General features: G+C 39.6%; 1 protein-coding gene across 2 annotated transcripts in view; it reads right to left on the reverse strand.

Moving 5' to 3' along the window:
• LOC112236860 (atrial natriuretic peptide-converting enzyme) overlaps positions 1 to 27,453 on the reverse strand; it is an 84,363-nt gene extending 56,910 nt beyond the window's left edge. The window contains exons 1-3 of one of the 2 annotated variants that reach the window (XM_042298586.1): positions 27,283 to 27,453; positions 2,409 to 2,674; positions 43 to 156 (exon numbers count right to left, since the gene is read on the reverse strand). In XM_042298586.1, the coding sequence (XP_042154520.1) occupies positions 43 to 156; positions 2,409 to 2,674; positions 27,283 to 27,398 (496 nt within the window). In that variant the 5' untranslated portion in view covers positions 27,399 to 27,453. Of the gene's footprint in view, positions 1 to 42; positions 157 to 2,408; positions 2,675 to 22,726; positions 23,164 to 27,282 lie in introns of those variants that run through there. The other variant, XM_042298587.1, reaches the window with a different exon arrangement.
• Positions 27,454 to 27,751: the final 298 nt, after the last annotated feature.

Genomic DNA, 27,751 nt, shown 5'->3' on the forward strand with positions numbered 1-27,751 from the left:
AGAGACCAGGGTGTGTCTGTCCATCGGTGCTTGTATACTTACCGCACTCTGCCTCATCACTCCAGTCATCACAGTCGTTATATCCGTTACAAACAAGTTTCCTGGGGATACATAGTCCAGTCACACACAGGAAGTGGTCGTGTCCTCCACAGACAGCTGCAGAACAGACCAACAAAACAACAGTAAGCACTAAATACACACACATATATATAGTGAGAGACCAGGGTGTATATATTTATAGGAGAGATAGGGTGGGTATATAGTCATATAGTGGGAGACCAGGGGTATATATCTACAGGTGAGACCATAGTGTGTATATAGTGATATATCTACAGTGAGTATACCAGGGTGGGTATATAGTGATCTACAGGAGAGATAGGGTGTAGACCAGTGGGTAGTGTTATAGTATATAGGTGTATATCTACAGGAGAGACCAGTGGTGTGTATATAGTGTGTATATAGGAGAGTATATAGGGTATATAGTGTCTAGTATCTACAGGAGAGACCAGGGTGTGTCTAGTGTCTACAGGAGAGACCAGTGTGTATCTAGTGTCTACAGGTGTAGACCAGGGTGTGTATATACTGTCTACAGGATATACCAGTGTGTCTATAGTGTATATGTACAGTGAGAGACCAGGGTGTGTATAGTGTATATCTAGGGTGTGTGTCTATAGTGTGTATAAGGAGAGACCAGGGTGTGTTCTATATGTGAGATGTGTGTATACGGTGTGTGTATCTAGTGTGGAGAGACCAGTGTGTGTATAGTGTATCTACAGTGTCCTGGGGATATAGTCCAGATATAGGGTGTGTCTACTATATACAGTGAGAGATACAAAATATAGTGTGTGTATCTGTATAGTGTATATAGTGTGTCTATAGTGTATATAGTGTATATAGTGTGTCTATAGTGTATATAGTTTGTAGACCAGTGTGTATATAGTATATATAGTGATATAGTGTGTTCAGTGTGTATATAGTACAGGTATATAGTGTGTGTGTATATAGTTGTATCTAGTGTGTATATAGTGTGTCTATAGTGATATATATAGTGTGTATATATAGTGTGTTCTATAGTGTGTATATAGTGTGTATATAGTGTGTGTATAGTGTATATAGTGTGTATACCAGTGTGTATATAGTGTGTGTGTATATATAGTGTATAGTGTGTATATAGTGTATATAGTGTGTATAGTGTATATAGTGTGTATATAGTGTGTGTATATAGTGTGTGTATATAGTGTGTATATAGTGTGTGTATATAGTGTATGTATAGTGTGTATATAGTGCCTATCAGTGTGTATATAGTCATATAGTATATAGTGTGTGTATATAGTGTGTATATAGTGTGTGTATAGTTGTATATGTGGATATAGTGTGTATAGTGTATATAGTGTGTATAGTGTGTGTAGTGTGTATATAGTGTGTATAACAGACCAACAAAAGTGTATATAGTGTGTATATAGTGTGTATATAGTGTATATAGTGTGTATATAGTGTGTATATAGTGTGTATATAGTGTGTATATAGTGTGTATATAGTGTGTATATAGTGTGTATATAGTGTGTATATAGTGTGTATACAGTGTGTATATAGTGTGTATATAGTGTGTTGAGTGTGTATATAGTGTGTATATAGTGTGTATATAGTGTGTATATAGTGTGTATATAGTGGGTATATAGTGTGTATATAGTGTATATAGTGTGTATATAGTGTATATAGTGTGTATATAGTGTGTATATAGTGTGTAGTGTGTATATAGTGTGTATAGTGTGTATATAGTGTGTATATAGTGTGTATATAGTGTGTATATAGTGTGTATATAGTGTGTATATGTGTATATAGTGTGTATATAGTGTGTATATATAGTGTGTATATAGTGTGTATATAGTGTGTGTATATAGTGTGTATATAGTGTGTGTATATAGTGTGTATATAGTAGTGTATATAGTGTGTGTATAGTGTATATAGTGTGTATAGTGTGTATATATTGTGTATATAGTGTATGTATATAGTGTGTATATAGTGTGTATATAGTGTGTATATAGTGTGTCTATATAGTGTATGTAGTGTGTGTATAGTGTGTATATAGTGTGTGTATATAGTGTGTATAGTGTGTATATAGTGTGTATATAGTGTGTATATAGTGTATGTATAGTGTGTATATAGTGTGTATAGTGTGTATATAGTGTATGTATGTGTATATAGTGTGTGTATATTAGTGTGTGTATAGTGTGTATATAGTGTGTGTATATAGTGTGTATATAGTGTGTGTATATAGTGCGTATATAGTGTGTGTATATAGTGTGTATATAGTGTGTGTATATAGTGTGTATATAGTGTGTGTATATAGTGTGTATATAGTGTGTGTATATAGTGTGTCTATAGTGAACAAGCATGTTCTGACTCACATGGTTTGCCTTTGACCTGTCTGGGAGAGTAGCAGCTGGAAGGGATGGAGTTGGGGCTGAGGAGTGCGGAGTTAACCCCTGTACCTGGGCTGACCCCCGACTCGGCTTGCATTGCCATGGACGACAACCCCGGCAACCCGGAAGTGTTGTTGGTGAACTGGGAGCATCGCAGGAAGTCAGGCCATGATGCGTTGAACAGCTGGAGGACAGGTCCACAGCCCTCTCTGGCCGACTCACAGAACGACTGACAGGGTAGGACGACACGTCTAGAGAGGTAGAGAGGGAGAGAGAGAAAAGGAGAGAGGGAGAGAATAGAGAGAGAGAAAAGGAGAGAGGTAGAGAGGGAATAGAGAGAGAGAAAAGGAGAGAGGTAGAGAGGGAATAGAGAGAGAGAAAAGGAGAGAGGTAGAGAGGGAATAGAGAGAGAGAAAAGGAGAGAGGTAGAGAGGGAGAGAATAGAGTGAGAGAAAAGGAGATGTAGAGATAGAGAGAGAATAGAGAGAGAGAAAAGGAGAGAGGTAGTAGAGAGAGAATAGAGAGTGAAAATGAGAGAGGTAGTGTGTATATAGTGAGAGAGAATAGTGAGAGAGAAAAGGAGAGAGGTAGAGAGAGAATAGTGAGAGAGAAAAGAGAGAGGTAGGGATAGAGAGTATAGTGAGATATAGGTAGTGTATATAGTGTGTATATAGTGTATGTATAGTGAGAATAGAGAGAGAGAAAAGGAGAGAGTGAGAGATATAGAGAGTAAAGGAGAGAGGTATATAGTGAGAGAATAGAGTGAGAGAAAAGGAGAGAGGGAGTGAGAGAATAGAGAGAAAAGGAGTGGTAGAGAGGGAGAGAATAGAGTGAGAGAAAAGGAGAGAGGTAGAGAGGGAGAGAATAGAGAGAGAGAAAAGGAGAGAGGGAGAGAGGGAGAGAATAGAGAGAGAGAAAAGGGAGAGAGAGAGGGAGAGAGGGAGATATAGAGAGAGAGAAAAGGAGAGAGGTAGAGAGGGAGAGAGAGAATAGAGAGAGAGAAAAGGAGAGAGGTAGAGATAGTAGAGAGAGAGAAAAGCATGTTCTGAGAGGTAGATGGAGAGAAAAGGAGAGAGGTGAGGGAGAGAGAGAATAGAGAGAGAGAAAAGGAGAGCTGTAGAAGGGATGGAGAGAGAATAGAGAGAGGAGAGAATAGAGAGAGAGAAAAGGAGAGAGGAGAGAGAGAATAGAGAGAGAGAAAAGGAGAGAGGAGAGAGGGAGAGAATAGAGAGAGGAAAAGGAGTGGGAGAGAGAGAATAGAGAGAGAGAAAAGGAGAGAGGTAGAGAGGGAGAGAATAGAGAGAGAGAAAAGGAGAGAGGAGAGGGAGAGAATAGAGAGAGAGAAAAGGAGAGAGGGAGAGAGAGAGGAATAGAGAGAGAGAAAAGGAGAGAGGTAGAGAGGGAGAGAAAGGAGAGAGAAAAGGAGAGAGGGAGAGAGAGAATAGAGAGAGAGAAAAGGAGAGAGGTAGAGAGGGAGAGAATAGAGAGAGAGAAAAGGAGAGAGGGGAGAGAGAATAGAGAGAGAGAAAAGGAGAGAGGTAGAGGAGAGAATAGAGAGAGAGAAAAGGAGAGAGGTAGAGAGAGAATAGAGAGAGAAAAGGAGAGAGGTAGAATAGAGAGAGAGAGAGAGAAAAGGAGAGAGGAGAGAGAGAATAGAGAGAGAGAAAAGGAGAGAGGGAGAGAGAGAATAGAGAGAGAAAAGGAGAGAGGGAGAGAGAGAATAGAGAGAGAGAAAAGGAGAGAGGTAGAGAGAGAAGAGAGAGAGAGAAAAGGAGAGAGGGAGAGAGAGAATAGAGAGAGAGAAAAGGAGAGAGGGAGAGAGAGAATAGAGAGAGAGAAAAGGAGAGAGGTAGAGAGAGAAGAGAGAGAGAGAAAAGGAGAGAGGTAGAGAGAGAATAGAGAGAGAGAAAAGGAGAGAGGGAGAGAGAGAATAGAGAGAGAGAAAAGGAGAGAGGTAGAGAGAGAGAGAGAGAGAGAAAAGGAGAGAGTAGAGAGAGAAAAGGAGAGAAAAGGAGAGAGGTAGAGAGAGAATAGAGAGAGAGAAAAGGAGAGAGGTAGAGAGAGAATAGAGAGAGAGAAAAGAGAGAGAGAGAAAGAGAGAGAGAAAAGGAGAGAGGGGAGAGAGAATAGAGAGAGAGAAAAGGAGAGAGGTAGAGAGAGAATAGAGAGAGAAAAAGAGAGAGAGGTAGAGAGAGAATAGAGAGAGAGAAAAGGAGAGAGGAGAGAGAGAATAGAGAGAGAGAAAAGGAGAGAGGTAGAGAGAGAATAGAGAGAGAAAAGGAGAGAGGTAGAGAGAGAATAGAGAGAGAGAAAAGGAGAGAGGGAGAGAGAGAATAGAGAGAGAAAAGGAGAGAGGTAGAGAGAGAATAGAGAGAGAATAGAGAGAGAATAGAGAGAGAATAGAGAGAGAAAAGGAGAGAGGTAGAGAGAGAAGAGAGAGAGAGAAAAGGAGAGAGGTAGAGAGAGAATAGAGAGAGAGAAAAGGAGAGAGGTAGAGAGAGAATAGAGAGAGAGAAAAGGAGAGAGGGAGAGAGAATAGAGAGAGAGAATAGAGAGAGAGAAAAGGAGAGAGAGAATAGAGAGAGAGAAAAGGAGAGAGGTAGAGAGGGAGAGAATAGAGAGAGAAAAGGAGAGAGAGAAAAGGAGAGAGGTAGAGAGGGAGAGAATAGAGAGAGAAAAGGAGAGAGGTAGAGAGGAGAGAGAGAATAGAGAGAAAAGGAGAGAGGTAGAGAGGTAGAGAGGTAGAGAGGGAGAGAGGGAGAGAGAGAAGAGAGAAAAGGAGAGAGGTAGAGAGAGAATAGAGAGAGAAAGGAGAGAGGGAGAGAAGGAGAGAATAGAGAGAGAAAAGGAGAGCACCTTACCACCTGGGAGAGAGAGAGAGAATAGAGAGAGAGAAAAGGAGAGAGGTAGAGAGAGAATAGAGAGAGAGAAAAGAGAGGGAGAGAGTAGAGAGAGAATAGAGAGAGAGAAAAGGAGAGAGAGAATAGAGAGAGAGAAAAGGAGAGAGGTAGAGAGAGAGAATAGAGAGAGAGAAAAGGAGAGAGGTAGAGAGGGAGAGAGAGAATAGAGAGAGAAAAGGAGAGAAAAGGAGAGAGAGAATAGAGAGAAAAGGAGAGAGGTAGAGAGGTAGAGAGGTAGAGAGGGAGAGAGGGAGAGAGAGAAGAGAGAAAAGGAGAGAGGTAGAGAGAGAATAGAGAGAGAGAAAAGGAGAGAGGGAGAGAAGGAGAGAATAGAGAGAGAGAAAAGGAGAGAGGGAGAGAGGGAGAGAGAATAGAGAGAGAGAAAAGGAGAGAGAAATGTATCAGCTGCAGTACTATATCCTTACAAAAGATGGCGTTGACTCTTCACAGACGTCCTAAGGAGTTATTTTTAACAAACCCAACGCATTTTAATTGACTTGAATTCATTTTGGGTAAGAGACATATACAACAAATTGTACAATGTGGACCCAGAGGATATCACTTAAATGATCGTGCCCCAGGTTACACGATAAACCACATTGACATGGTCTATAACCAACACAGTTACAATAGCAGAGCTAGTGATATGTCTGGTAAAATCCCAAGAGTCAACAGTACTGCGAGGAGCAGGTTTTTCCATACAGGCGTTAGTCTGTGGAATAGCCTCCCTTCTGTGATCAAGCAAAGAAAAGGTAGCAAAAACAAGCAGGTGAAGGTTTTAATTTGGACAAAGACGTCTAACTCCGTTACCACTTGTACCCCCTACTGCTGGTCAGATGTATTTATTTGGATAATAGGTATGATCTACCATGAATAGATCGTTTTTTAGATTGAAATGTGAATTTAATGGTTCGGGAGAAGTGCAGTGAATAGTGATACTTTTGTCAATATAAATGAATGTATTTACAGGAAACCCAGCCCATTGACGTGACCCTTCCAGACGTGCTAAATGCTTTTTACGATAGCTTTGAAGCAAACAACACTGAAGCATGCATGACAGCACCAGCTGTTCCGGACAACTGTGTGATCACTCTCTCCGTAGCCGATGTGAGCAAGACTTTTAAACAGGTCAACATTCACAAAGCCAAAGACAGATTACTAGGAGGTGTACTCAAAGGATGTGTCGGACCAACTGGCAAGTGTCTCCACTGACATATTCAACCTCTCCCTGACCCAGCTGCGACAGAGCCTGGACTCGAACCAGGATCTCTAGTGGCACAGACCACTGCGCCACTCAAGAGGCCCATAACAGCAAACTCAATGATGGTGTTGGAGTCGTGCCTGGCCATGCAGTCATGGGTGAACAGGGAGTACAGGAGGGGACTGAGCATGCACCCCTGAGGGGCCCCAGTGTTGAGGATCAGCGTGGCAGTTGTTTTGTTACGTACCCTTACCACCTGGGGGCGGCCCGTCATGAAGTCCAGGATCCATTTGCAGAGGGAGGTGTTTAGTCCCAGGGTCCTTAGCTTATTGATGAGCTTTGAGGGCACTATTGTGTTAAACACTGAGTTGTAGTCAATGAATAGCATTCTCACATAGGTGTTCCTTTTGTCCAGGTGGGAAAGGGCAGTGTGGAGTGCAATAGAGATTGTGCTATAGAGACTGTGGATCTGTTGGGGCGGTAAGCAAATTGGAGTGGGTCTAGGGTTTCTGGGATAATGGTGATGATGTGAGCCATGACCAGCATTTCAAAGCACTTCATGGCTACAGATGTGAGTGCTACGCGTCAGTAGTCATTTAAGCAGGATACCTTGATGTTATTGGGCACATGGTGGTCTGCTTGAAACATGTTATTGCAGACTTGGTCAGGGAGGTTGAAAATGTCAGTGAAAACACTTGCCAGTTGGTCAGTGCATGCTCGGAGTACACGTCCTGGTAATCATTCTGCGCCTCTGGCCTTGAGAATGTTGACCTGTTTAAAGGCCTTGCTCGCATCGGCTACGGAGAGAGTGATCACACAGTTGTCCGGAACAGCTGGTGCTCTCATACATGCTTCAGTGTTGCTTGCCTCGAAGCACGCATAATTTAGCTCGTCTGTTAGGCTCGTTTCACTCGGCAGCTCATGGCTGTGCTTCCCTTTATAGTCCATAATAGTTTCCAAGCCCTGCCACATCCAACAAGCATTAGAGCCGGTGTGGTAGGATTTAATCTTAGTCCTGTATTGACGCGTTGCCTGTTTGATGGTTCGTCGGAGAGCTTAACGGGATTTCTTATAAGCGTCCGGGTTAGAGTCCCACTCCGTGAAAGCGGCAGCTCTACCCTTTAGCTCAGTGCGAATGTTGCCTGTGATCCATGGCTTCTGGTTGGGGTATGTACGTACAGTCACTGTGGGGACGACGTCCTCCATGCACTTATTGATGAAGCCAGTGACTGATGTGGTGTACTCCTCAATGCCATTGGAAGAATCCCAGAACATATTCCAGTCTGTGCTAGTAGAACATTACTGTAGCTGAGCATCTGCATCATCTGACCACTTCCTTATTGAGCGAGTCACTGGTACTTCCTGCTTTAATTTTTGCTTGTAAGCAGGAATGACATGACATGATATAGTCTTGGACTACTGTTGATACTGTATTATAGGAATGAATAATAACATGATATAGTCTAGGACTACTGTTGATCCTGTATTACTGAATAATAACATGATATAGTCTAGGACTACGGTTGATACTATATGACTGAATAATAACACGATATAGTCTAGGACTACTGTTGATCCTGTATTACTGAATAATAACATGATATAGTCTAGGACTACTGTTGATACTGTATTATAGGACTGAATAATAACATGATATAGTATAGGACTACTGTTGATCCTGTATTATAGGAATTAATAATAACATGATATAGTCTAGGACTACTCTTGATCCTGTATTATAGGACTGAATAATAACATGATATAATCTAGGACTACTGTTGAGACTATTATCGGACTGAATAATAACATGATATAGTCTAGGACTACTGTTGATCCTGTATTATAGGACTGAATAATAACATGATATAGTCTAGGACTACTGTTGATCCTGTATTACTGAATAATAACATGATATAGTCTAGGACTACTGTTGATCCTGTATTACTGAATAATAACATGATATAGTCTAGGACTACTGTTAACCCTGTATTATAGGACTGAATAATATGATATAGTATAGGACTACTGTTGATCCTGTATTATAGGAATGAATAATAACATGATATAGTCTAGGACTACTGTTGATACTGTATTACTGAATAATAACATGATATAGTCTAGGACTCCTGTTGATCCTGTATTACTGAATAATAACATGATATAGTATAGGACTACTGTTGATCCTGTATTATAGGAATGAATAATAACATGATATAGTCTAGGACTACTGTTGATACTGTATTACTGAATAATAACATGATATAGTCTAGGACTACTGTTGATACTGTATTATAGGACTGAATAATAACATGATATAGTCTAGGACTACTGTTGATCCTGTATTATAGGACTGAATAATAACATGATATAGTGTAGGACTACTGTTGATCCTGTATTATAGGAATGAATAATAACATGATATAGTATAGGACTACTGTTGATCCTGTATTATAGGAATGAATAATAACATGATATAGTCTAGGACTACTGTTGATACTGTATTATAGGACTGAATAATAACATGATATAGTCTAGGACTACTGTTGATACTGTATTACTGAATAATAACATGATATAGTCTAGGACTACTGTTGATACTGTATTATAGGAATGAATAATAACATGATATAGTCTAGGACTACTGTTGATCCTGTATTATAGGACTGAATAATAACATGATATAGTCTAGGACTACTGTTGATCCTGTATTACTGAATAATAACATGATATAGTCTAGGACTACTGTTGATCCTGTATTACTGAATAATAACGTGATATAGTCTAGGACTACTGTTGATCCTGTATTACTGAATAATAACATGATATAGTCTAGGACTACTGTTGATCCTGTATTACTGAATAATAACATGATATAGTCTAGGACTACTGTTGATACTGTATTACTGAAAATAACATGATATAGTCTAGGACTACTGTTGATCCTGTATTATAGGACTGAATAATAACATGATATAGTCTAGGACTACTGTTGATACTGTATTATAGGACTGAATAATAACATGATATAGTCTAGGACTACTGTTGATCCTGTATTATATTACTGAATAATAACATGATATAGTCTAGGACTACTGTTGATACTGTATTACTGAATAATAACATGATATAGTCTAGGACTACTGTTGATACTGTATTACTGAATAATAACATGATATAGTGTAGGACTACTGTTGATCCTGTATTATATTACTGAATAATAACATGATATAGTCTAGGACTACTGTTGATACTGTATTACTGAATAATAACATGATATAGTCTAGGACTACTGTTGATACTGTATTATAGGACTGAATAATAACATGATATAGTCTAGGACTACTGTTGATCCTGTATTATAGGACTGAATAATAACATGATATAGTCTAGGACTACTGTTGATACTGTATTACTGAATAATAACATGATATAGTCTAGGACTACTGTTGATACTGTATTATAGGACTGAATAATAACATGATATAGTATAGGACTACTGTTGATACTGTATTATAGGACTGAATAATAACATGATATAGTCTAGGACTACTGTTGATACTGTATTATAGGACTGAATAATAACATGATATAGTATAGGAATACTGTTGATCCTGTATTTTAGGAATGAATAATAACATGATATAGTCTAGGACTACTCTTGATCCTGTATTATAGGACTGAATAATAACATGATATAATCTAGGACTACTGTTGATCCTGTATTATAGGACTGAATAATAACATGATATAATCTAGGACTACTGTTTATACTGTATTATAGGACTGAATAATAACATGATATAGTCTAGGACTACTGTTGATCCTGTATTATAGGACTGAATAATAACATGATATAGTCTAGGACTACTGTTGATACTGTATTACTGAATAATAACATGATATAGTCTAGGACTACTATTGATACTGTATTACTGAATAATAACATGATATAGTCTAGGACTACTGTTGATACTGTATTATAGGAATGAATAATAACATGATATAGTCTAGGACTACTGTTGATCCTGTATTATAGGACTGAATAATAACATGATATAGTCTAGGACTACTGTTGATCCTGTATTATAGGACTGAATAATAGCATGATATAGTCTAGGACTACTGTTGATACTGTATTATAGGACTGAATAATAACATGATATAGTCTAGGACTACTGTATTATAGGACTGAATAACAACATGATATAGTCTAGGACTACTGTTGATACTGTATTACTGAATAATAACATGATATAGTCTAGGACTACTGTTGATCCTGTATTATAGGACTGAATAATAACATGATATAGTCTAGGACTACTGTTGATACTGTATTACTGAATAATAACATGATATAGTCTAGGACTCCTGTTGATCCTGTATTACTGAATAATAACATGATATAGTATAGGACTACTGTTGATCCTGTATTATAGGAATGAATAATAACATGATATAGTCTAGGACTACTGTTAATCCTGTATTATAGGACTGAATAATAACATGATATAGTCTAGGACTACTGTTGATACTGTATTATATTACTGAATAATAACATGATATAGTCTAGGACTACTGTTGATCCTGTGTTACTGAATAATAACATGATATAGTCTAGGACTACTGTTGATCCTGTATTACTGAATAATAACATGATATAGTCTAGGACTACTGTTGATACTGTATTACTGAATAATAACATGATAGTCTAGGACTACTGTTGATCCTGTATTATAGGACTGAATAATAACATGATATAGTATAGGACTACAGTTGATACTGTATTATAGGACTGAATAATAACATGATATAGTCTAGGACTACTGTTGATCCTGTATTATAGGACTGAATAATAACATGATATAGTCTAGGACTACTGTTGATTCTGTATTACTGAATAATAACATGATATAGTCTAGGACTACTGTTGATACTGTATTATAGGACTGAATAATAACATGATATAGTCTAGGACTACTGTTGATAATGTATTACTGAATAATAACATGATATAGTCTAGGACTACTGTTGATCCTGTATTATAGGACTGAATAATAACATGATATAGTCTAGGCTACTGTATTATAGGTCTGAATAACAACATGATATAGTCTAGGACTACTGTTGATCCTGTATTACTGAATAATAACATGATATAGTCTAGGACTACTGTTGATACTGTATTACTGAATAATAACATGATAGTCTAGGACTACTGTTGATCCTGTATTATAGGACTGAATAATAACATGATATAGTATAGGACTACAGTTGATACTGTATTATAGGACTGAATAATAACATGATATAGTGTAGGACTACTGTTGATCCTGTATTATAGGAATGAATAATAACATGATATAGTCTAGGACTACTGTTGATACTGTATTATAGGACTGAATAATAACATGATATAGTATAGGACTACTGTTGATCCTGTATTATAGGACTGAATAATAACATGATATAGTCTAGGACTACTGTTGATACTGTATTACTGAATAATAACATGATATAGTCTAGGACTACTGTTGATACTGTATTATAGGACTGAATAATAACATGATATAGTCTAGGACTACTGTTGATCCTGTATTACTGAATAATAACATGATATAGTCTAGGACTACTGTTGATCCTGTATTATAGGACTGAATAATAACATATAGTCTAGGGCTACTGTTTTATAGGTCTGAATAACAACATGATATAGTCTAGGACTACTGTTGATCCTGTATTACTGAATAATAACATGATATAGTCTAGGACTACTGTTGATACTGTATTACTGAATAATAACATGATATAGTCTAGGACTACTGTTGATCCTGTATTATAGGACTGAATAATAACATGATATAGTATAGGACTACAGTTGATACTGTATTATAGGACTGAATAATAACATGATATAGTGTAGGACTACTGTTGATCCTGTATTATAGGACTGAATAATAACATGATATAGTCTAGGACTACTGTTGATACTGTATTATAGGACTGAATAATAACATGATATAGTCTAGGACTACTGTTGATCCTGTATTACTGAATAATAACATGATATAGTCTAGGACTACTGTTGATACTGTATTACTGAATAATAACATGATATAGTCTAGGACTACTGTTGATACTGTATTACTGAATAATAACATGATATAGTCTAGGACTACTGTTGATACTGTATTATAGGAATGAATAAAAACATGATATAGTCTAGGACTACTGTTGATCCTGTATTATAGGACTGAATAATAACATGATATAGTATAGGACTACTGTTGATCCTGTATTATAGGAATGAATAATAACATGATATAGTCTAGGACTACTGTTGATACTGTATTACTGAATAATAACATGATATAGTCTAGGACTACTGTTGATACTGTATTATAGGACTGAATAATAACATGATATAGTCTAGGACTACTGTTGATACTGTATTACTGAATAATAACATGATATAGTCTAGGACTACTGTTGATACTGAATTATAGGACTGAATAATAACATGATATAGTCTAGGACTACTGTATTATAGGACTGAATAATAACATGATATAGTCTAGGACTACTGTTAATCCTGTATTATAGGACTGAATAATAACATGATATAGTCTAGGACTACTGTTGATACTGTATTATAGGACTGAATAATAACATGATATAGTCTAGGACTACTGTTGATACTGTATTATAGGACTGAATAATAACATGATATAGTCTAGGACTACTGTTGATCCTGTATTATAGGACTGAATAATAACATGATATAGTATAGGACTACTGTTGATACTGTATTATAGGATTGAATAATAACATGAGATAGTAAAGGACTACTGTTGATACTGTATTATAGGAATGAATAATAACATGATATAGTCTAGGACTACTGTTGATCCTGTATTATAGGACTGAATAATAACATGATATAGTCTAGGACTACTGTTGATACTGTATTATAGGACTGAATAATAACATGATATAGTCTAGGACTACTGTTAATCCTGTATTATAGGACTGAATAATAACATGATATAGTCTAGGACTACTGTTGATCCTGTATTATATTACTGAATAATAACATGATATAGTCTAGGACTACTGTTGATCCTGTATTACTGAATAATAACATGATATAGTCTAGGACTACTGTTGATCCTGTATTACTGAATAATAACATGATCTAGTATAGGACTACTGTTGATTACTGAATAATAACATGATATAGTCTAGGACTACTGTTGATCCTGTATTATAGGACTGAATAATAACATGATATAGTATAGGACTACAGTTGATACTGTATTATAGGACTGAATAATAACATGATATAGTGTAGGACTACTGTTGATCCTGTATTATAGGAATGAATAATAACATGATATAGTCTAGGACTACTGTTGATACTGTATTATAGGACTGAATAATAACATGATATAGTCTAGGACTACTGTTGATAATGTATTACTGAATAATAACATGATATAGTCTAGGACTACTGTTGATCCAGTATTACTGAATAATAACATGATATAGTGTAGGACTACTGTATTATAGGACTGAATAATAACATGATATAGTCTAGGACTACTGTTGATACTGTATTACTGAATAATAACATGATATAGTCTAGGACTACTGTTGATACTGTATTATAGGACTGAATAATAACATGATATAGTCTAGGACTACTGTTGATCCTGTATTATAGGAATGAATAATAACATGATATAGTCTAGGACTACTCTTGATCCTGTATTATAGGACTGAATAGTAACATGATATAATCTAGGACTACTGTTGATACTGTATTATAGGACTGAATAATAACATGATATAGTCTAGGACTACTGTTGATACTGTATTACTGAATAATAACATGATATAGTCTAGGACTACTGTTGATACTGTATTATAGGACTGAATAATAACATGATATAGTCTAGGACTACTGTTGATACTGTATTACTGAATAATAACATGATATAGTCTAGGACTACTGTTGATACTGTATTATAGGACTGAATAATAACATGATATAGTCTAGGACTACTGTTGATACTGTATTACTGAATAATAACATGATATAGTCTAGGACTACTGTTGATACTGTATTATAGGACTGAATAATAACATGATATAGTCTAGGACTACTGTATTATAGGACTGAATAACAACATGATATAGTCTAGGACTACTGTTGATACTGTATTACTGAATAATAACATGATATAGTCTAGGACTACTGTTGATCCTGTATTATAGGACTGAATAATAACATGATATAGTATAGGACTACTGTTGATACTGTATTATAGGATTGAATAATAACATGAGATAGTAAAGGACTACTGTTGTTCCTGTATTATAGGAATGAATAATAACATGATATAGTCTAGGACTACTCTTGATCCTGTATTATAGGACTGAATAATAACATGATATAATCTAGGACTACTGTTGATACTGTATTATAGGACTGAATAATAACATGATATAGTCTAGGACTACTGTTGATCCTGTATTATATTACTGAATAATAACATGATATAGTCTAGGACTACTGTTGATCCTGTATTACTGAATAATAACATGATATAGTCTAGGACTACTGTTGATCCTGTATTATTGAATAATAACATGATATAGTCTAGGACTACTGTTGATCCTGTATTATTGAATAATAACATGATATAGTCTAGGACTACTGTTGATCCTGTATTATATTACTGAATAATAACATGATATAGTCTAGGACTACTGTTGATCCTGTATTAATGAATAATAACATGATCTAGTATAGGACTACTGTTGATTACTGAATAATAACATGATATAGTCTAGGACTACTGTTGATCCTGTATTATAGGACTGAATAATAACATGATATAGTATAGGACTACTGTTGATACTGTATTATAGGACTGAATAATAACATGATATAGTATAGGACTACTGTTGATCCTGTATTATAGGAATGAATAATAACATGATATAGTCTAGAACTACTGTTGATACTGTATTATAGGACTGAATAATAACATGATATGGTCTAGGACTACTGTTGATCCTGTATTACTGAATAATAACATGATATAGTCTAGGACTACTGTATTATAGGACTGAATAATAACATGATATAGTCTAGGACTACTGTTAATCCTGTATTATAGGACTGAATAATAACATGATATAGTCTAGGACTACTGTTGATACTGTATTATAGGACTGAATAATAACATGATATAGTCTAGGACTACTGTTGATACTGTATTATAGGACTGAATAATAACATGATATAGTCTAGGACTACTGTTGATACTGTATTACTGAATAATAACATGATATAGTCTAGGACTACTGTTGATACTGTATTATAGGACTGAATAATAACATGATATAGTCTAGGACTACTGTTGATACTGTATTACTGAATAATAAAATGATCTAGTCTAGGACTACTGTTGATACTGTATTATAGGACTGAATAATAACATGATATAGTCTAGGACTACTGTTGATCCTGTATTACTGAATAATAACATGATATAGTCTAGGACTACTGTTGATACTGTATTATAGGACTGAATAATAACATGATATAATCTAGGACTACTGTTGATCCTGTATTACTGAATAATAACATGATATAGTCTAGGACTACTGTTGATACTGTATTATAGGACTGAATAATAACATGATATAGTCTAGGACTACTGTTGATACTGTATTACTGAATAATAACATGATATAGTCTAGGACTACTGTTGATCCTGTATTATAGGACTGAATAATAACATGATATAGTCTAGGACTACTGTTGATACTGTATTATAGGACTGAATAATAACATGATATAGTCTAGGACTACTGTTGATACTGTATTACTGAATAATAACATGATATAGTCTAGGACTACTGTTGATCCTGTATTATAGGACTGAATAATAACATGATATAGTCTAGGACTACTGTTGATACTGTATTACTGAATAATACCATGATATAGTCTAGGACTACTGTTGATAATGTATTAATGAATAATAACATGATATAGTCTAGGACAACTGTTGATCCTGTATTACTGAATAATAACATGATATAGTCTAGGACTACTGTTGATTCTGTATTACTGAATAATATCATGATATAGTCTAGGACTACTGTTGATCCTGTATTACTGAATAATAACATGATATAGTCTAGGACTACTGTTGATACTGTATTATAGGACTGAATAATAACATGATATAGTCTAGGACTACTGTTGATCCTGTATTAATGAATAATAACATGTTTGGGGGAGAGGGTCTTTGGTAACAGCTCTTTGGGGATGGATACAAGCTGAATGGAGTATTGCTTTGTGAATTATGCAAAAGCCTCAACCAGTAGAGCATTTAGAAAGCTGTTATGGACAGGCTCATTGGCTAATGCATGGCCAGGATAAGGAAGACAGCAGCTGTTGAACCAGCTGTCATTAGAGGGGAAACATAGCCAACTGTAATGGATTTGTGTTGTTGTTGTTTTCAAACCGAAGCATTCAGGAAAATAACTTGATATCACTGGACCACGCCATCTCTCAGTCCATCTCTATGGAGGGGTTTCATCTCCCAGTCCATCTCTATGGAGGGGTTTCATCTCCCAGTCCATCTCTTTGGAGGGGTTTCATCTCCCAGTCCATCTCTATGGAGGGGTTTCATCTCCCAGTCCATCTCTATGGAGGGGTGTCATCTCCCAGTCCATCTCCATGGAGGGGTGTCATCTCCCAGTCCATCTCCATGGAGGGGTTTCATCTCTATGGAGGGGTTTCATCTCCCAGTCCATCTCCATGGAGGGGTGTCATCTCCCAGTCCATCTACATGGAGGGGTTTCATCTCTATGGAGGGGTGTCATCTCCCAGTCCATCTCCATGGAGGGGTTTCATCTCCCAGTCCATCTCTATGGAGGGGTTTCATCTCCCAGTCCATCTAGATGGAGGGGTTTCATCTCCCTAGTCCATCTCTATGGAGGGTTTTCATCTCCTAGTCCATCTCTATGGAGGGGTTTCATCTCCTAGTCCATCTCTACGGAGGGGTTTCATCTCCCAGTCCATCTCTATGGAGGGGTTTCATCTCCCAGTCCATCTCCCAGTCCATCTCTATGGAGGGGTTTCATCTCCCAGTCCATCTCCATGCAGGGGTTTCACACATCCCAATAGCAGGTGGAGGCTAAAATAACGTAGATAAAGGGCTTGTCTCCTCACTGGTTTGTTCCTCCCCAACATGATCTGTTAATATTTGTTAATCTGATAATCTGTTAATAATATTAATAGATCATGTTGGGGAGTAACAAACCTGTGAGGAGGCAAGCCCTTTATCTACGTCAACAAAACATCATTCAGAGGAGGGTGTCTACTTGGTATTTAACCAAAGGAAAAAGAAAAAAACAAATACGAGGTTAACAAAAGAAATCTCTTCTGTTCTATGTGAGTTATGGGTACTGTGCTTCATGACAGGTTGCTGCTGCAGTCAAAATCCAGAACTGCTAACAGTTTTCAGTTGGTCTTAAATATCCCCGCCAGCACATACTGAAATTGGGACTTTGGCACGTTTTTAAGGACACACCTCAGATATTGCCACACATCCCACCTCAGTGAAAGCGAGCTCATATATGGTAAATTATCAATCCTGGCGCGACGTTTTGGAAATAGAAAAGCGCGTACAGGTCGAAATGGCAGAGGAGCATTTGACAAATGAACTGGCTTAAGTCCAGCCAAAATTGAACCCACTGTTCCTAGGCCGTCATTGAAAATAAGAATTTGTTCTTAACTGATTTGCCTAGTTAAATAAAGGTAAAATAAAAATAAAGAATGATATATAAAAGGACATATAGAGCCCAGTTCAGACTTGTCTTTCCTCTGCCATTCTCAGTCATTGGTGCTGAATACATGCAATAAAACCGCTGAAAACCCACTTGCTGGCCAACAGATTTTCTCGTGGAGTTTTGATTCAATACGATTTTCAGCACATTGACTTAAATTTGGTTTAATTTAATAAGAGTTTTCTGGACTCACTAGAATATACAATATGGAGAGAAATGTTCAGAATATTAGGGATCAATGACAGGAAGCCATGGAAACACATACATATCGTCTTACTTCCGGCGCCGACAGAGATGGCCGCCTCGCTTCGCGTTCCTAGGAAACTATGCAGTTTTTTGTTTTTTTACGTGTTATTTCTTACACTAGTACCCCACGTCATTTTAGGTTTCATTACATACAGCCGAGAAGAACTACTGAATATAAGATCAGCATCAACTCGCCATCAGTACGACCAAGAATATGTTTTTCGCGATGCGGATCCTGTGTTCTGCCTTACAACCAGTGTAACGGAGTGGATTACATGCAGCGACCCCAAAAAACGACTCAGAAAAAGAGGGAAACGAAGCGGTCTTCTGGTCAGACTCCGGAGACGGGCACACCGTGCACCACTCCCTAGCATTCTTCTTGCCAATGTCCAGTCTCTTGACAACAAGGTTGATGAAATCCGAGCAAGGGTAGCATTCCAGAGGGACATCAGAGACTGTAACGTTCTCTGCTTCACGGAAACATGGCTAACTGGAGAGACGCAATCCGAAGCGGTGCAGCCAGCGGGTTTCTCCACGCATCGCGCCGACAGAAACGAACATCTTTCTGGTAAGAAGAGGGGCGGGGGCGTATGCCTTATGGCCAACGTGACATGGTGTGATGAAAGAAACATACAGGAACTCAAATCCTTCTGTTCACCTGATTTAGAATTCCTCACAATCAAATGTAGACCGCATTATCTACCAAGAGAATTCTCTTCGATTATAATCACAGCCGTATATATCCCCCCCAAGCAGACACATCGATGGCTCTGAACGAACTTTATTTAACTCTTTGCAAACTGGAAACGATTTATCCGGAGGCTGCATTCATTGTAGCTGGGGATTTTAACAAGGCTAATCTGAAAACAAGACTCCCTAAATTTTATCAGCATATCGATTGCGCAACCAGGGGTGGAAAGACCCTGGATCATTGTTACTCTAACTTCCGCGACGCATATAAGGCCCTGCCCCGCCCCCCTTTCGGAAAAGCTGACCACGACTCCATTTTGCTGATCCCTGCCTACAGACAGAAACTAAAACAAGAGGCTCCCACGCTGAGGTCTGTCCAACGCTGGTCCGACCAAGCTGACTCCACACTCCAAGACTGCTTCCATCACGTGGACTGGGAGATGTTTCGTATTGCGTCAGACAACAACATTGACGAATACGCTGATTCGGTGTGCGAGTTCATTAGAACGTGCGTTGAAGATGTCGTTCCCATAGCAACGATTAAAACATTCCCTAACCAGAAACCGTGGATTGATGGCAGCATTCGTGTGGAACTGAAGGCACGAACCACTGCTTTTAATCAGGGCAAGGTGTCTGGTAACATGACTGAATACAAACAGTGCAGCTATTCCCTCCGCAAGGCTATCAAACATGCTAAGCGCCAGTACAGAGACAAAGTAGAATCTCAATTCAACGGCTCAGACACAAAAGGCATGTGGCAGGGTCTACAGTCAATCACGGACTACAGGAAGAAACCCAGCCCAGTCACGGACCAGGATGTCTTGCTCCCAGGCAGGCTAAATAACTTTTTGCCCGCTTTGAGGACAATACAGTGCCACTGACACGGCCTGCAACGAAAACATGCGGTCTCTCCTTCACTGCAGCCGAAGTGAGTAAGACATTTAAACGTGTTAACCCTCGCAAGGCTGCAGGCCCAGACGGCATCCCCAGCCGCGCCCTCAGAGCATGCGCAGACCAGCTGGCCGGTGTGTTTACGGACATATTCAACCAATCCCTATACCAGTCTGCTGTTCCCACATGCTTCAAGAGGGCCACCATTGTTCCTGTTCCCAAGAAAGCTAAGGTAACTGAGCTAAACGACTACCGCCCGTAGCACTCACATCCGTCATCATGAAGTGCTTTGAGAGACTAGTCAAGGACCATATCACCTCCACCCTACCTGACACCCTTGACCCACTCCAATTTGCTTACCGCCCAAATAGGTCCACAGACGATGCAATCTCAACCACACTGCACACTGCCCTAACCCATCTGGACAAGAGGAATACCTATGTGAGAATGCTGTTCATCGACTACAGCTCGGCATTCAACACCATAGTACCCTCCAAGCTCGTCATCAAGCTCGAGACCCTGGGTCTCGACCCCGCCCTGTGCAACTGGGTACTGGACTTCCTGACGGGCCGCCCCCAGGTGGTGAGGGTAGGCAACAACATCTCCTCCCCGCTGATCCTCAACACTGGGGCCCCACAAGGGTGCGTTCTGAGCCCTCTCCTGTACTCCCTGTTCACCCACGACTGCGTGGCCACGCACGCCTCCAACTCAATCATCAAGTTTGCGGACGACACAACAGTGGTAGGCTTGATTACCAACAACGACGAGACGGCCTACAGGGAGGAGGTGAGGGCCCTCGGAGTGTGGTGTCAGGAAAATAACCTCACACTCAACGTCAACAAAACTAAGGAGATGATTGTGGACTTCAGGAAACAGCAGAGGGAACACCCCCCATCCACATCGATGGAACAGTAGTGGAGAGGGTAGCAAGTTTTAAGTTCCTCGGCATACACATCACAGACAAACTGAATTGGTCCACTCACACAGACAGCATCGTGAGGAAGGCGCAGCAGCGCCTCTTCAACCTCAGGAGGCTGAAGAAATTCGGCTTGTCACCAAAAGCACTCACAAACTTCTACAGATGCACAATCGAGAGCATCCTGGCGGGCTGTATCACCGCCTGGTATGGCAACTGCACCGCCCTCAACCGTAAGGCTCTCCAGAGGGTAGTGAGGTCTGCACAACGCATCACCGGGGCAAACTACCTGCCCTCCAGGACACCTACACCACCCGATGCTACAGGAAGGCCATAAAGATCATCAAGGACATCAACCACCCGAGCCACTGCCTGTTCACCCCGCTGCCATCCAGAAGGCGAGGTCAGTACAGGTGCATCAAAGCTGGGACCGAGAGACTGAAAAACAGCTTCTATCTCAAGGCCATCAGACTGTTAAACAGCCACCACTAACATTGAGTGGCTGCTGCCAACACACTGTCAATGACACTGACTCTACTCCAGCCACTTTAATCATGGGAAATGATGTAAATATATCACTAGCCACTTTAAACAATGCTACCTTATATAATGTTACTTACCCTACATTGTTCATCTCATATGCATACGTTGATACTGTACTCTATATCATCGACTGCATCCTTATGTAATACATGTATCACTAGCCACTTTAACTATGCCACTTGGTTTACATACTTATCTCATATGTATATACTGTACTCGATATCATCTACTGTATCTTGCCTATGCTGCTCTGTACCATCACTCATTCATATATCCTTATGTACATATTCTTTATCCCCTTACACTGTGTATAAGACAGTAGTTTTTTTTGGAATTGTTAGTTAGATTACTTGCTCGTTATTACTGCATTGTCGGAACTAGAAGCACAAGCATTTCGCTACACTCGCATTAACATCTGCTAACCATGTGTATGTGACAAATAAAATTTGATTTGATTTGATTTGATATTTGTCTCCTGTTCAGCACCAATTGGTAGATTTTTTAAATACTCCGATGTATGTTATATATATATTATTACGAAAAGTATTTATGAACAATTAAAAAAAAGACTGGTTTGGAGAGACTTTACACAACAAATATATTGTCAAATTAAAAATTAAAAAGTGGTTTGATTCATTCTGAAAGTTGCCATATTCAATCGTGACCCATTTCAGGAAACTCGGTGCCGAGTCAAGAGTCGCTAGAGTCGGTATTATGGGTTGCTGCTGCTGCTGAGGCACTTGGGTCGGATATGTCACCCAAGGTATTTACGCCAATTCAACATTATGGCCACCTTCCCGCTTGCCATGATTGGCTGAGATACTGAGTGGGCTGGACATGCAGAGATATAAGTTAGGTTGGGTTAACATATAGAACGTTTCTGTCTATAATGTGAGCTGGTGAGTATATGTAGGTCATCCTGTCTAATGCTACTTTTTAAAGATATCACATAGCAGAACTGCATCAGTATTGCTCTACACTTGCTGGAGGACCGAGTTTTTAAATCAGTGGAATTAGAGTATGATAGCTAAAGAGATGGAAAAAACACCTGTCTCAGGATTACATCTTCAAAATAGAGGGCAACCATGGCATCCGGAGCAGAGAGAAGTGTCCAACCATGGCATCCGGAGCAGAGAGAAGTGTCCAACCATGGCATCCGGAGCAGAGAGAAGTGTCCAACCATGGCATCCGGAGCAGAGAGAAGTGTCCAACCATGGCATCCGGAGCAGAGAGAAGTGTCCAACCATGGCATCCGGAGCAGAGAGAAGTGTCCAACCATGGCATCCGGAGCAGAGAGAAGTGTCCAACCATGGCATCCGGAGCAGAGAGAAGTGTCCAACCATGGCATCCGGAGCAGAGAGAAGTGTCCAACCATGGCATCCGGAGCAGAGAGAAGTGTCCAACCATGGCATCCGGAGCAGAGAGAAGTGTCCAACCATGGTGTAAACGGGTAAGATAGACTAGCAAGCGACATTTTCAGAAATGACACGTTTCTAATTTTGACAAAGTCGTTTTCATTTCAAGTTAAAGTGCACTGTTAGCTAGCTAGAGGGGTAATAATAATATGAATGGAGAGGGGGAGAGGGGTAATAATAATATGAATGGAGAGGGGGAGAGGGGAGAGGGGTAATAATAATATGAATGGAGAGGAGGAGAGGGGTAATAATAATATGAATGGAGAGGAGGAGAGGGGTAATAATAATATGAATGGAGAGGAGGAGAGGGGTAATAATAATATGAATGGAGAGGAGGAGAGGGGTAATAATAATATGAATGGAGAGGGGGAGAGGGGTAATAATAATATGAATGGAGAGGGGGAGAGGGGTAATAATAATATGAATGGAGAGGAGGAGAGGGGTAATAATAATATGAATGGAGAGGGGGAGAGGGGTAATAATAATATGAATGGAGAGGAGGAGAGGGGTAATAATAATATGAATGGAAAGGGGAGAGGGGGAGAGGGGTAATAATAATATGAATGGAGAGGAGGAGAGGGGTAATAATAATATGAATGGAGAGGGGAGAGGGGAGAGGGGTAATAATAATATGAATGGAGAGGAGGAGAGGGGTAATAATAATATGAATGGAGAGGAGGGGGAGAGGGGTAATAATAATATGAATGGAGGGGGAGAGGGGTAATAATAATATGAATGGAGAGGAGGAGAGGGGTAATAATAATATGAATGGAGAGGGGGAGAGGGGTAATAATAATATGAATGGAGAGGAGGAGAGGGGTAATAATAATATGAATGGAGAGGGGAGAGGGGTAATAATAATATGAATGGAGAGGAGGAGAGGGGTAATAATAATATGAATGGAAAGGGGAGAGGGGGAGAGGGGTAATAATAATATGAATGGAGAGGAGGAGAGGGGTAATAATAATATGAATGGAGAGGGGGAGAGGGGGAGAGGGGTAATAATAATATGAATGGAGAGGAGGAGAGGGGTAATAATAATATGAATGGAGAGGAGGGGGAGAGGGGTAATAATAATATGAATGGAGGGGAGAGGGGTAATAATAATATGAATGGAGAGGAGGAGAGGGGGAGAGGGGTAATAATAATATGAATGGAGAGGAGGAGAGGGGTAATAATAATATGAATGGAAAGGGGGAGAGGGGGAGAGGGGTAATAATAATATGAATGGAGAGGAGGAGAGGGGTAATAATAATATGAATGGAGAGGGGGAGAGGGGTAATAATAATATGAATGGAGAGGGGAGAGGGGTAATAATAATATGAATGGAGGGGGAGAGGGGTAATAATAATATGAATGGAGAGGAGGAGAGGGGAGAGGGGTAATAATAATATGAATGGGAGGAGGAGAGGGGTAATAATAATATGAATGGAGAGGAGGAGAGGGGGAGAGGGGTAATAATAATATGAATGGAGAGGAGGAGAGGGGTAATAATAATATGAATGGAGAGGAGGAGAGGGGGAGAGGGGTAATAATAATATGAATGGAGAGGAGGAGAGGGGTAATAATAATATGAATGGAGAGGAGGGGGAGAGGGGTAATAATAATATGAATGGAGAGGAGGAGAGGGGGAGAGGGGTAATAATAATATGAATGGAGAGGAGGAGAGGAGGAGAGGGGTAATAATAATATGAATGGAGAGGAGGGGAGAGGGGTAATAATAATATGAATGGAGAGGAGGAGAGGAGGAGAGGGGTAATAATAATATGAATGGAGAGGGGGAGAGGGGTAATAATAATATGAATGGAGAGGAGGAGGAGAGGGGAGAGGGGTAATAATAATATGAATGGAGAGGAGGAGAGGGGTAATAATAATATGAATGGAGAGGAGGAGAGGGGTAACAATAATATGAATGGAGAGGAGGAGAGGGGGAGAGGGGGAGAGGGGTAATAATAATATGAATGGAGAGGAGGAGGAGAGGGGAGAGGGGTAATAATAATATGAATGGAAAGGGGAGAGGGGTAATAATAATATGAATGGAGAGGATGAGAGGGGTAATAATAATATGAATGGAGAGGAGGAGAGGGGGAGAGGGGTAATAATAATATGAATGGAGAGGATGAGAGGGGTAATAATAATATGAATGGAGAGGGGGAGAGGGGTAATAATATGAATGGAGAGGGGGAGAGGGGGAGAGGGGTAATAATAATATGAATGGAGAGGGGGAGGGGGAGAGGGGTAATAATAATATGAATGGAGAGGAGGAGAGGGGTAATAATAATATGAATGGAAAGGGGGAGAGGGGAGAGGGGTAATAATAATATGAATGGAGAGGAGGAGAGGGGTAATAATAATATGAATGGAGAGGAGGGGGAGAGGGGTAATAATAATATGAATGGAGGAGAGGGGTAATAATAATATGAATGGAGAGGAGGAGAGGGGGAGAGGGGTAATAATAATATGAATGGAGAGGAGGAGAGGGGTAATAATAATATGAATGGAGAGGAGGGGGAGAGGGGTAATAATAATATGAATGGAGAGGGGGAGAGGGCTAATAATAATATGAATGGAGAGGGGGAGAGGGGAGAGGGGTAATAATAATATGAATGGAAAGGGGGAGAGGGGTAATAATAATATGAATGGAGAGGAGGAGAGGAGGAGAGGGGTAATAATAATATGAATGGAGAGGGGGAGAGGGGTAATAATAATATGAATGGAGAGGAGGAGAGGAGGAGAGGGGTAATAATAATATGAATGGAGAGGAGGGGGAGAGGGGTAATAATAATATGAATGGAGAGGAGGAGAGGGGGAGAGGGGTAATAATAATATGAATGGAGAGGAGGAGAGGAGGAGAGGGGTAATAATAATATGAATGGAGAGGAGGGAGAGGGGTAATAATAATATGAATGGAGAGGAGGAGAGGAGGAGAGGGGTAATAATAATATGAATGGAGAGGGGGAGAGGGGTAATAATAATATGAATGGAGAGGAGGAGGAGAGGGGGAGAGGGGTAATAATAATATGAATGGAGAGGAGGAGAGGGGTAATAATAATATGAATGGAGAGGAGGAGAGGGGTAACAATAATATGAATGGAGAGGAGGAGAGGGGAAGAGGGGTAATAATAATATGAATGGAGAGGAGGAGGAGAGGGGGAGAGGGGTAATAATAATATGAATGGAAAGGGGGAGAGGGGTAATAATAATATGAATGGAGAGGATGAGAGGGGTAATAATAATATGAATGGAGAGGAGGAGAGGGGAGAGGGGTAATAATAATATGAATGGAGAGGAGGAGAGGGGGAGAGGGGTAATAATAATATGAATGGAGAGGAGGAGAGGAGGAGAGGGGTAATAATAATATGAATGGAGAGGAGGGGGAGAGGGGTAATAATAATATGAATGGAGAGGGGAGAGGGGTAATAATAATATGAATGGAGAGGAGGAGGAGAGGGGGAGAGGGGTAATAATAATATGAATGGAGAGGAGGAGAGGGGTAATAATAATATGAATGGAGAGGAGGAGAGGGGTAACAATAATATGAATGGAGAGGAGGAGAGGGGGAGAGGGGTAATAATAATATGAATGGAGAGAGGAGGAGAGGGGGAGAGGGGTAATAATAATATGAATGGAAAGGGGGAGAGGGGTAATAATAATATGAATGGAGAGGATGAGAGGGGTAATAATAATATGAATGGAGAGGAGGAGAGGGGAGAGGGGTAATAATAATATGAATGGAGAGGATGAGAGGGGTAATAATAATATGAATGGAGAGGGGAGAGGGGTAATAATATGAATGGAGAGGGGGAGAGGGGAGAGGGGTAATAATAATATGAATGGAGAGGGGAGAGGGGGGAGAGGGGTAATAATAATATGAATGGAGAGGGGGAGAGGGGTAATAATAATATGAATGGTATATGGAGGAGAGAGGTAATAATAATATGAATGGAAAGGATGAGAGGGGTAATAATAATATGAATGGAGAGGAGGAGAGGGGTAATAATAATATGAATGGAGAGGGGAGAGGGGTAATAATAATATGAATGGTATATGGAGGAGAGAGGTAATAATAATATGAATGGAAAGGATGAGAGGGGTAATAATAATATGAATGGTATATGGAGGAGAGGGGTAATAAATAGTAATTTAGGAGAAGTAACAGCACTGTACCAACACACACACACTCCCCTACCTGGGTTGTCCGTGGCGTGGAGTGATGCATTCTGGTAGAGCAAGCGTGCAGCCAAACAGCATGATGTGTCTGTAGCAGCCGAGCCGGTGTAAATAGGAAAAGAACTTGAGAAACATGTCAACCTCCGAGGACCTCACCACCGCTAGCCCTGGTGACTGAGACGTCTGGTTATAGGGGGAGCATGGTGCACTGGGCTTCTGAGATCAGGGCACAGTCTGTAGGGGAGAGAGATGTCTGGTTATAGGGAAGCATGGTGCACTGGGCTTCTGAGATGAGGACACAGTCTGTAGGGGAGAGAGATGTCTGGTTATAGGGAAGCATGGTGCACTGGGCTTCTGAGATCAGGGCACAGTCTGTAGGGGGAGAGAGAGGAGAGAGAAGTCTGGTTATAGGGAAGCATGGTGCACTGGGCTTCTGAGATCAGGACACAGTCTGTAGGGGGAGGGAGGGGGAGAGAGGAGTCTGGTTA

This window comes from Oncorhynchus tshawytscha, linkage group LG15, assembly GCF_018296145.1.
Source record: "Oncorhynchus tshawytscha isolate Ot180627B linkage group LG15, Otsh_v2.0, whole genome shotgun sequence".
Lineage (NCBI taxonomy): Eukaryota > Metazoa > Chordata > Actinopteri > Salmoniformes > Salmonidae > Oncorhynchus > Oncorhynchus tshawytscha.